Consider the following 11836-nt stretch of genomic DNA (forward strand, 5'->3'; position numbering starts at 1 on the left):
TACCCCTTTATAAATATGACTTTAAGCCCTTCTTATTTTGGACGTTTCCAAAAAGTCTTGAGTGATAAAGTCAAGCTTTTCTAGAGAGAGAGTGTATGACACCCGCGCGTGTTATTCACAAACAAATTCCTCTTTGTCCGCCTGCCAAGCCGGTTGACGTCCGCTTATGCTAAGCAAAACGCTTCCTGCCTGTTACAGCCGGACAACGCCTGACACTCTTCAAAGCCATTTATTAAGGTACCGTCACTACCCTTTTCGACTCATTTTTGTTTTTTCCGTTTGCACGTTTACATTCAATAAATGGATTCATCACCAACACACATGGAAAAGCCTAGGTCAGTAGTAAGCCGATCTCCTGGTATGGCTGAGTCTAGGACGGGGGTTGCCGGTTCTGGATGTATGGAGCAGCATTTGTACATCCCTGAAACCGACTGTCTTTGTGTCTGTGCAAGTGATGAGTGTCATTTATGGCACTCATTTGATTCTTTTTAGAATGAATTTCATGTTATTCTATAGCTCTTTTACTTAGCTTTTCCTTAATTTTACTCTTTATTTCTTTTAGTTTGCATTTTCTTAGTTTGATTTCTTTCTTTATGCATTTCTTGGTTTGTTTTGTTATTTTCTCTTTTATTTGCTTGTTTTCCTTTATTTTTCAGGTTAAGGTCGTTTTCCAAGTTTCTCGAGGCCTTTTTCCAAGTTCGGCATTGATTAGGATGTCTAGTGTTCTCCATTTGAAGCTCAAGCATGGAGAAGTGCAAGTTCCTAAAGTCCTTGAGCTGTGCATTCAAGCTGTAGGGGCATGATTTCTAGTCTTGAATCCGCAAACATGGAGTTTAGAAACTGCAAGGTCCCGTGTTTATCAAGAGCATTAAGTGGAACGCACGAGGAGCATCAGAATGACAAGGAAGAGGGCTCCCCTGCTCCTAGGCGCGGGCGCGCGCGACTATGGCGCCGGCCGCGCGGCCTGGTGGCGCGGCCGCGCCTGTCTGGGTCCCTGTTCTGTACCCATATTCGCGCGGCCTCGCTTTCCCCTATGGTTGACCGCGCCTGTATGGGTTTATTTTGGGACGATCTAACTAACTTCTCTTAGTTAGTTTTACTATATATAGATTTTCTTTCTATTTTTAGAGGGGGGATTAAAGAATCATTAGAGAAGATTTGAGAGAATTAATTCAGAAATTAGGATTAGAATTTTAGAGAGAGAAACTCTAGATTGTTGAGAGAGAAATTCTTGATTATTGATTGATGATTGAAGATTGTTAATTCTAGCATTTCTTCCATTGAATTGAAGTAAGTATGTAACGATTTCTTTTACTTTAATGAAATTTTTAGCTTATCATTTCAATTGCTTTGTTGATTGTTCAAGTTTGAATTGAATTTGTGATTGAATTAGTTCTATTGATTTGATGATGATGAAATTGTTGATTAGCTTAGTTTTGATCTTAATTTCAATGGATTGTGAGTAGTTCTCTTGCTAGGGGAATGGTGAAGCATGTACGAGTGATGGGTTGATGCTAATTGGGGGAAATTGATGGAGTTGATGTTATGATTAAATTGGTTGATTGATTAAGTGCATGTGTGTGATTAATTGAAGAGTAGCTAACTTTGATTTGTTACACTAGAATGCATTGTAAGCTTGCATTGATATGGAAAATTGATATGTGGCTTGCTTTTGTCGATTGAGTAGGTTTGCAAGGTTTCTAGTTAGAGTCTCTCATAGTTGGCGCTAGCTTTACCTCTAGGAGATTAGCCTACATTACACTCTTGATTGCTTAGTTTATTTTCCCTCGCAACACTTGACTTAGTCATCTCCAATCCCAATTAGCTATGTCCATTCCGAGTACATGCAGATCCTAACTGTAGTGCTTGTTAAATTTGATTTCATTTCGTTTATTTGATTGTTTTGAATACACACACCTCACTTTATTTCTTCAAAATAGCTTAGCTTTGACTTTAGCATGCATTTCCCATTCCTAGTGGTTCGACCCTCGACTTACTCTATGCTTTGTGTAGGGGTGTGTTGAGAGATTATAAATTTTGTTTTGACCAAGGGTGGATTAGTTTTTAACGACCTAGTCTCGCCCTAGAGTAAAAAATGGCACCGTTGCCGGGGAATGGCGTAGATGATTGCTATGGTTGTTGAGTCTATTTCACCTTAATCTCAAAAATTCAAAAATATTTTTTCTCTTTAGGCTACATTTGTAGCCGTGCAATTGATATTTGCTTTGAGTTTTTGTATGCGTAGGATAAGAGGAAGGACTTTAGTGCCTTTTGATCCAGAAATTGAGAGAACAATAACAAGGATAAGGGTTGCTAATCGTTCTTTGAGTCCAAGCTCTCCAAGAGAAGAAGTTCACCAAGAAAGAGAAGAAGAGGATCAAGTAAGCATGGGAGATAATCCAAGAGTTGCTTTAAAGGAGTTGGGAACTCCCGGTGCATATAGGTTTGAAAGTGGGATTGTATTGCCAACAACATCGGCAAATGACTTTGAAATAAGACCGGCCATGATCACTTTGATTGAAAGAAGACAATTTAGTGGGGCTAAGATTGAGAGTCCACTAAACCATCTCAAAGAGTTTGAGAAGTATTGTATACTATCAAAGTGAATGGTGTTTCTCAAGAGTTTATCCGGCTCAAGTTGTCCCCTTCTCTCTCATAGGTCGAGCCTTGGAATGGTTAGACAATGAGGTCAAGCCAAATTCTCTTAGAAAATGGGATGAAGTTTCCAAGGAATTCTTGTCTAGGTTCTACCCCCAAAAGAAAATGGCAGAGGCAAGGGCTTTGATCCAAAGTTTCAAGCAAAAGCCTAGTGACATCTTGTATGAAGCTTGGGAAAGGTATAAGGAGTATCAAAGAGAATGTCCCCATCATGGCATCCCAACATATCAAATCATTCAAATTTTCTATGGAGGGATGAGTCCTCAAGGCAAATCGTGTCTTGATGCGGGAGCCGGAGGCCCAATCATGAACAAAACCGAAGAAGAGGTTGTGGACATTATAGAAGATGTGGTGCGCCACTACATGGATTGACAAGAAGGAGAAAGAGAGTCTTCAAGAAAGAATGGATCAACGTTTACTCGGTTGATCACCTTAATGCCATTAACAACCTATTCTCTCAAATTGCAAGTTTGGGGAAGGAGATGACAAAAATCAAGGCAAAGCTTGAGAGTGCAACTTCCAATGCACAAGGTCATCCCTCCCATATTAAAGGGAGAGATACATGTTCTAACTCTAATCCTCTTTCTTCTCTAACAATATGCCCAATGGATGTTTGTTTTGTGATAATTGTGGGTCTTATGACCATGATGCTTCTACTTGTTCAAATGGGTTTGAAAATCTTGATGATGGTGAGAGTAGTGAATGTGAACATGTGAATTTTGTCTCAAACAATAACAATGGTCAAAGGTTTGATGGACCAAGAAACTTTGGAAATAGAAATTCTCACCAACAAGGTGGATTTGACAACTATAACAATGGTAATTATAGGAACCAAGGAAACCAAAATTTCTGAGGCAACTATAATAACCAAGGTTATGGGAATCAAAACCAAGGCCAAGGGTATGGAAATCAAAGCCAATCTCAAGGCTTTGGTGGCCAAAACAAAAATTTTGGCAACAATGAAAATCGAGGCAATTGGAACAATCAAAATAGGGAAAATTTTCAAAACAATCAAAGGGGAACCCCACCCGGATTTGGTCCAAAATCTCAAGGAGTTGGTGAAAATTCCTATTCTCAATCGTCCAAGTCCAATTTGGAGGAGATAATTGAAAATCAAACAAAAATCTTAAACACCTATATGGTGGTGAGCGATAAGAAATTTAATTAGATCATGACACATAACAAAATGCTTGAGACACAAATCACCCAACTAGCAAACACTTTGAAAGATTGTGCTAGTACTTCTTCATTGCCTTCTCAAGAAGTTGATCCTAAGAAACCCGTTTATTCCATCACCACAAGGAGTAGAAGAGTTCTTGAAGAAAGAGTTTCTTGGGATTGTGAGGAGGACAAGAAGAAGAGTGTTTCAAGTGAGAAAAAAGAGGCAGACTTGTCAAGAGATGTCAGAAAAGAAGAGAGCCATAAGAAAAAGAAGAGTGATGAGAGAAAGCAAGAGGAAGTGAGAAAACCCGACCTTCCATATCCCCAAAAGTTAATGAGGAACAAACTAGATGAAAAATTTAGGAGATTTATTGAAATAATGAAGGAGGTCCATCTTTTGATCCCTCTTACTGAAGCCATGACCCAAATGCCTAGATATTCCAAGTTCCTTAAGGATATCTTGAGTGTCAAGAGAGATTGTAATGAGATAGATTCGGTGGAGCTTGGTGAGTGTTATAGTGCTTTGATTCACAATGACCTCCCCAAGAAGATGAAAGATCCGGGTAATTTCTCCATTCCTTGCAAAATCAAGAGTAAGATGTTTGAGAATGCTTTATGTGATTTGAGTGCTAGTGTGAGCATAATGCCCTTCTCGGTCTTCAAGAAGCTAAAGCTAGGAGAACTTCTTCCTACGAACATGACTTTGCAATTGGCCAATAGGTCCATCAAGTTTCCAAAGGGAAGAGTTGAGGATGTTCCCCTAAAGATAGTTGGTTTTACAAAACCCGTTGATTTCATTGTGCTTAAAATAGAAGAAAATGACCACATTCCTATTATCTTAGGGAGACCGTTCCTAGCTACTTCGGGAGCTTTGGTTGACGTTAAGGGAGGCCAAATTACCTTGAGAGTTGGTAACAAGAAAGGGAGTTTTGAGCTAAAACCAATGCATGTGCCCTTATCCCTTATGAAAGGAATCAAGTGTGATGATTCCCTTAGTTCTTTTGATAATGTGTATGTGATTGATTCTTCATCTAACAATGTTCATGATATTTTTGATGATGTGCTTGTGAGTTTTGATTGCATGAAAGTTAGTGAAGATAAGAAGGAGCTTCCAAAGGCTATGAACGAAGAGGAGATTGACTTTCCTAATTGGTTTGAGCTCTACCCTCGAGAGGAAGAGGAGGATTCCATGGAGGTAGACGGTGTGAAACCGTCTACAAAAATAAACAAAATCAAGAAGAAAGCAAGAGCTTCGAGGAAGAAGAGAATGAGATTGAAGATGAGAAATGAAAAGATTATTTTTGATGTGCAAGCTAGTGAAGTATTGTCAAGCAACAATGAGAGGTTGCTTAAAAATGAAGGAGAAGTTGTTCTATCCGCTACCTTTGACAAGGTGGTGTTCTTTGACCCTTCGTGATTTGGAGGAATGGTCGAGCTAAGGACCTTAAGCAAGCGCTTCCCGGGAGGCAACCCGAAGATTTCTAACCTTTTCTTTTGATTTCAATTTTTCTTAATTTTCTTTCTTTTAGTTTCTTTTATTTTCTTTCACTTGTTTTTATTTTGGATTTATAGGTTGAATTCTTGGAGTTAGATTACATTAAGTGGGAACGAGCAATGGAATGGTCTTTCGCGGTTTTCGATGTGTTTTACGTTCGATTTTATTGAAATTTTGAGGTAAAAGGGGTAAGAATTGTTAGAAAGGTAAGTTAGGAAATTTCAGCTTAAGTTTGAAGAAATTGGAACTTGGTGAGTTCATCGTGGTGCTACCATTATTTGGGGTGTGGAACCCACATTTTTCACATTTAGAAACTGGTCGTTATGATGGGGGCAAAAATCCCGGAATGATAGTTATCGATATACCCACGCATGAACGCACCAAGGAGAAAGGCAAGAGGAGCAGCAGCTGGCGTGGGCGCGCCTAGCCCGTGCGCGAGCGCGCGCGACACTGGCGCGGGCGCGCTGCTAGGCCGCGCGTTCGCGCACCCCCCCAGTCGTGCCTTCTTCTTTCTTCTTTCTTTTTCCTCATTTCCCCTTCACCCTCATTTCTCACGCACATAAACCCTTTCACCCTCATCAAAACCTCAGCATACTCTACTCACATTCATCAAATCTTCACTCAAATTCCACCAAGTTTTCATTATAATTCATTAAATCCTCTTACAATTCTTCCATTTTTAACAAATTCATACTACATTTCACCCATAACAACCACCATTCTCTCTCCTCCATTGTTGAAGCTTATTTGGGGTTTTTCGTGTGGGTGGAAATTGGTGGTTAACGTGCTCTAACTTGCTTCTTGTATGGTATAATCATCTACTCTTACTCTTAATTGCCTTATTATACCATATAATTGAATGTTTTAGTTAATTCATGGGTATGAATAGTAGTAGTATGTATTTTGATGGTTTTGATGTTTGAAATTGGATTTTTGTTGGTTATTTGTGATGTAAAATGATTGTTTATTGCTTACATTGTGTTGCTGTTTGTGTAGCTTGATTGATCGTTATTGTTGAGAATGGTTGTGATTGTATTTTTGGTAGTGGTGCTTCGTTGATAATGTTGATCCTTGGTTCTTGATTTCTTTGTGCTTGGTACATGGTTTGAATGCATTTGGTGGCTGGAATTGGTGGTAATTGTGTGCATTTGGGATTGCTAAACTTTGGTAGTGAGTTGTTGCTTGTCGGTTTTGGTTAAGGAGTTCGATTGAAGCATTCAAGATTGTTGGTTGGAGTTTCTTGGGGTGATTGTGGTGTTTTGAGTTGCTATCTTTGAAAATCCATCATGTCTAAACACATCAAAATCCTCTTCAAAAAACGAAAAACCAATGAAGAACCCGCTCCTTCTCCCTCTACCTCACAACAACATCAACCTACCCCTATCCCCAAACTTAGAATTACCGACCCAATCCAAAAAGCTAGACACTCCAAACTCAAATCAGACCGTTCCCTCAAGCCTTCCCGTCACTACTTTCAAGCGGACATGATTAAATTGGGGATTGATGAGGATTTGAGGGAATTTCTCAACAACCTTCGCATGTGGTCTTTTGTGAGCCGAAGCTTCCATACATATGTTCAACCAACTTTGGAGTTCTTAGCCAAGTTTGATCTTGTGGTGATTGAGGGTGGTATATTCGATTTCAACTCTTTAACATTCAATTTGATCAATCTTTGGAAGACTTTAATGCGGCTCTAGACTTCGATCCAAATTCTGATATTTTGGATCCCGAGTTCTTTTTCAACGATGAGTATGATTAGAATTTGTGGTGGGACGATATTTCTGGTTGTGGTGACTTTGTGACCCGCTATGCCAAGATTAGTAAGGTATACCAACCATGTCTCCGGGTTCTTCATAGGCTATTGGGATATTCGGTGTTCCCGAAGCAAGAATTGGAAAATATGAGCCAATTGGAACTTTGAATTTTATGGGTGGCTACTCGTGCGGAGTACCGGGGTCGCTTAAACTTGGGGTACACTTTTGCTAGCTATTTCCAAGGGTTGCAAGACAGGGATTCCGGCGAGATCCCTTGTGGGAGCATAGTCACTAGGCTAGTGACCTACCTTGACCTAGGGCATTTTTTCCATCTTGCACTCCAGTGGGGGATGTTGATTCTCTTTACCTCGACGTTAAGTAATTGAAGCAAATCCATTTCTTTGCAAAGAATGATGACGATGAGGTATTTGATTGGCTAAGGGATAATGAGCATTGGTTCTATCTCCTTAACCCCTCCTTGACTTCTCTCCACCGAGAGAATGTAGCAAACATTTGGCATGTCCCCATTAGCCATCGCCCGCCCTACTATGATGATGAAGAGGATATGGGTGAAGAAGAAGAAGAAGAGGAAGAGTCACAACAACAACAACAACAGCAACAACAACTACAACAACATCAATAACAACAACAACAACAACAACAACAACAACAACAACAACAACATCAAGAGCAACATCACCAATATGCTAGCTCCGACTTGGATGCCCTTAGTGCTCAAATGAAGGGCATGAAAATCCGGTTGGAGGGCATGTATGATCAAGATTTTGAGTCCCTCTATACCCATATGAGATGCAACAAGGTATGTTTCTCCAACAACAACATTTGTATGATGCGGGTGTTAACCGAGGTGAAATCACTCCCCCGATTAACTACCCTTACTTTCCACCCCAATATGGTCCTATACCATCTTTTGGGGGTGATGGGGTACCTACGTACCCATATTGGCATGGACCCCCGGGGTCCAACACCGAGACTCACTCATTCCCCGATGAGCACGGTAACTACGATTACCAAGTTCCCGGTGGGAGCGACTATAGGGGTGATCCTAACTACCCCTATGTACACCCCGATCATCCACTATAGCTCGCCTTGCCCGAGAAATTCACTCCCCTTGCCCCTTGGCAACAAGATAACTTTAGGGGGCATTATGGTTGGCCACCCGGTTACACCGGGGGATGGGATCCTCATGGTCCCCCATCCGGGTTTTCCTATGATGGGGATAACAATGATGGCTCCGGGCCGAGTGGTAGTGGTTGCTAGTTCCCTCATTTTTGTGCTATGTGCCTCCATCCCTTATCTTATGTGTGCTTGCTTTGTATTGTTGGGATATTGAGATGTATCTTTGTTTAGCTTGGGGGAACTTTTCCTTTTCTTAGGGGTATTGTCTCGGTGGCCAATTTGTTGTTGAAACTAACCTTGCTTCTCTTGATTCTTTGCATGATGATCTCATTCTTGATCCTACTTTGATGATGTTAGCTCATTCTTGATCTTGTTGTTGTTGTTGTGATGATGATGTGTGTTTGCTCCCTTGAATCCAAACCCCCAATATCCAAATCCCATGAATCCAAACCCTTGAATCCAAATTTTTTAGTTTAGTATTTTGATGATTAGTTAGATGTTTAGTTAGTTCTTTAGTTCTTATGTTCTTATTTTTTCTTTCTTGATAGTTTAGTTTTGCTTATATTTGCCTTTTATTTTCTTTCCATTTTGTTTTCTTTTGTTTTCTTTTGTTTTGAAGTTACTAACCGTTTTCTTTGCCCATAGTTCTCTTTTCCATTTTTGTTTTCACATGGATTTGATGATGATGCTTTGTTTCTTGGAGCTTCATGAGGTGGTTGATTCTTCACTTTACTATTTTAGCATTGCTTGGAAGCCGGTGAGATGTTTCTTATTTTTCTTTATTTTCTTTTTTTTCCTTGAATGCATAGTTTAGGATTAGTTTTAGAAAAAGTTGAATGGTTCGAGGATGGATGCTTTTAACACCTAGAGTGTTTGGGATCATTGACGATGTTGTCATTTGATCACTTGTTTGTCGATTGGGAATTACATGTTCTACTTGCATATTCGTTCCATTCTTTACTTTCCTTCTTTTCCTTTATATATGTTTTTCTTTTCTCTTTTCTTTTCTTTTATTTTTCTTTCTTTTTGTTTTTGGTTTTTGGTATATTTTGAGGCTTTATTTGTAACCTTTTTGTTTTTCTTTTTGAATTGGACTATATACAATCGATTTTGCTTTTGAATGAATATCTTCCTAAATGGTATGGGTATGCACGGTTTGAGAATATGCGTGGTTGACTCTAAAATAGGTGTATGCTAAGGTAGCATGTTCTAGAACTAGGAGGATCATGAAACCAGATTCTACTTGTTTGTGGCATGTTGGTAGTTGCTTCCTATGGTCGATTTGACACCTATAATGAGTTTTTGCTACATCCATGTGAGGTTCTTCATTATTCAAGCCTTCTACATATCTTGCATGAGTGGCATGGATCCTTGACTATTGCGGACCTAATATTGAATCTTGAATCATAATTCTCAAACACGAGACCGAACCATCTAGGGAGGACAAAGGCATCTTTTCGGGGTGGTAATTTTTATTTTTCTAGGTTTATTCTTCTTTATTTTAGTTCGTTGGGTTAACATTTGCCTTCTTGCTAACCATTTGAGCCTTTTCCCTTCTTTTCAAGCCACATCTTTAGAATTTTGAGCCTTTTGTTTCTTTTTGTTCCATTTTTGGTTTTTGTGAAGCAAATGGTCATGTTTTTGGAGTTTGTGGTTTATAAGTATGGACATTGGTTCCTTTTGTAAGCAAGCTTGTGTTTTGTAAAATTTTGTGAATAATGGCAAATGTATGATAGAAAAATCCGTCCAAAGTTAAAAAAGGCAAGGACATAATAAATGCAAAGTTGTAAAAGCCGTCCAAAGTTAAAAGAGGCGAGGACAATTGCTTTGAATTTATGCATAAAAAAAGAAAAAAAAAGTTGAAAATGAGAAAAATCAAAAATATTTTGATGTGATTCAAGCATTGAGGACAATGATTCCTTTAAGCTTGGGGGAGAAGTGTTTACGCTTTTTGTAAATATGATTGTGATTATGGCTTTGAATAAGCTTCGGGGAGTTAGTTTGTTTTTGTTTGGTGACTACTTGATTGTGATTCCAAGAAAGGGCCCATTATTTTCTTCACTATTAGGGATACCACCAAATTTTAAAATTTTAGCCTACCCCTAACTCTTTTTTCCCTTACGTTACAACCATGGGAAAGACCTTTTGACCTAGAGGTTGAGTCAAATTTCGAGGGAGGGCATTATGAGTTAAAGCCTGAAGAGAGGGGATGCATAGTTAAGACGTCGTGTAGCCCAAAAGTGTTTCTTTTCCGGCTCCTTCGAGGAGCTATTGAGATGCTCATTCGAGGGAGATTTGAGACTATAGGGAGAACGCGGTAAGATTGAACGGGATGAAGGTGAATTGTGATAACTAGTTCTCTATGCTAAGCATACTCTATATTTCAATCAACCTCGGATATCTTAAAACGTGCATACCTCTATTGCTTAAGAAAGATGTTTATTCATTTGAAATGTGATCATTTTGTAAAGTCCAATTCGTAAAGGTTTCAATTTTGTTTTTCTTTCTTTTACTTTTCTTTTTGTGGTTTGCCTCATTTATGTTGGTGGAGAGTTATAGGTTAAACCCTTAGGAAACCTTTACGAGACCTCACTCGTCCTCATAGGCAACTTTGGGGTTTAAAGGTCTTGTTGTAGCTAAAAACAACCGTGATTCCTACAAAAGTGAGTCTTAGTGTATATTCTCGTCTTATGTCTTTCTTTTTCTTTTTGAATAAGTTATTCATCCTTATTCTTTCTTGCTTTGTTTTGCTCGAGAACGAGCATAAGTTTAGCTTGGGGGAATTTGATGAGTTTCATTTATGGCACTCATTTGATTCTTTTTAGGATGAATTTCATGTTATTCTATAGCTCTTTTACTTAGCTTTTCCTTAATTTTACTCTTTATTTCTTTTAGTTTGCATTTTCTTAGTTTGATTTCTTTCTTTATGCCTTTCTTGGTTTATTTTGTTATTTTCTCTTTTATTTGCTTGTTTTCCTTTATTTTTCAGGTTAAGGTCGTTTTCAAAGTTTCCCGAGGCCTTTTCCCAAGTTCGGCATTGATTAGGATGTCTAGTTGTAACACCCTAGAAATTCCTTTCCTTTAAATACCCATTCTACTGTTTAAAAAGGCAATAATCAAAGATACACAGAGGAAGACTCAAAATTAAAAACCGTTTAAATAAGTCAACTCAAAAGTCAACCAAACGAAAGTAAAGTTTAAAACCAAACAAACAAAGTCAAATAAAATCAAACTATAACTTGGAACCATTAAAGGCCCTTATTCAAAACCGTTCCAAAACCAAACCTTTGTGTTAGTCCACATAAAATATGTCATAAATAAATAAAGCATAAAACACATCGTAACCTAATGAAAGCTAGCAAGATTCACTCTTCTCTCATGCCCCATCATAATTATGCTTCAATACCTGAAAAGTTTATCTCTTATTGTATCCACTACTCTCCATTAAAAATGGGTCATCATAGGGCCAAGGTAAAGACATGGCCAAACACACAAACACACACAATCAGCAAAGCTGAGTACATAAACGTAAATTAAACACACTAATATGCTTTCACCTATCAACACACTTACCTCATTGCACCTGTTTACAAGCACACACATCAATCAACAAAACATAATGACTAGA

General features: G+C 38.7%; 1 protein-coding gene across 1 annotated transcript; it reads left to right on the top strand.

Moving 5' to 3' along the window:
- Positions 1–3829: 3829 nt before the first annotated feature.
- On the top strand, positions 3830–5236 carry LOC110691621. Its single transcript, XM_021868577.1, has one exon. It carries the CDS (start codon positions 3830–3832, stop codon positions 5234–5236), a length of 1407 nt encoding a protein of 468 aa, XP_021724269.1.
- Positions 5237–11836: the final 6600 nt, after the last annotated feature.

Source organism: Chenopodium quinoa, unplaced genomic scaffold, assembly GCF_001683475.1.
Source record: "Chenopodium quinoa cultivar QQ74 unplaced genomic scaffold, ASM168347v1, whole genome shotgun sequence".
Classification (NCBI taxonomy): Eukaryota; Viridiplantae; Streptophyta; class Magnoliopsida; order Caryophyllales; family Amaranthaceae; genus Chenopodium; species Chenopodium quinoa.

Excerpts from the sequence above, each read along its gene's own strand:
- LOC110691621 (XM_021868577.1), top strand. The coding sequence starts at position 3,830 with ATGACACATAACAAAATGCTTGAGACACAAATCACCCAACTAGCAAAC.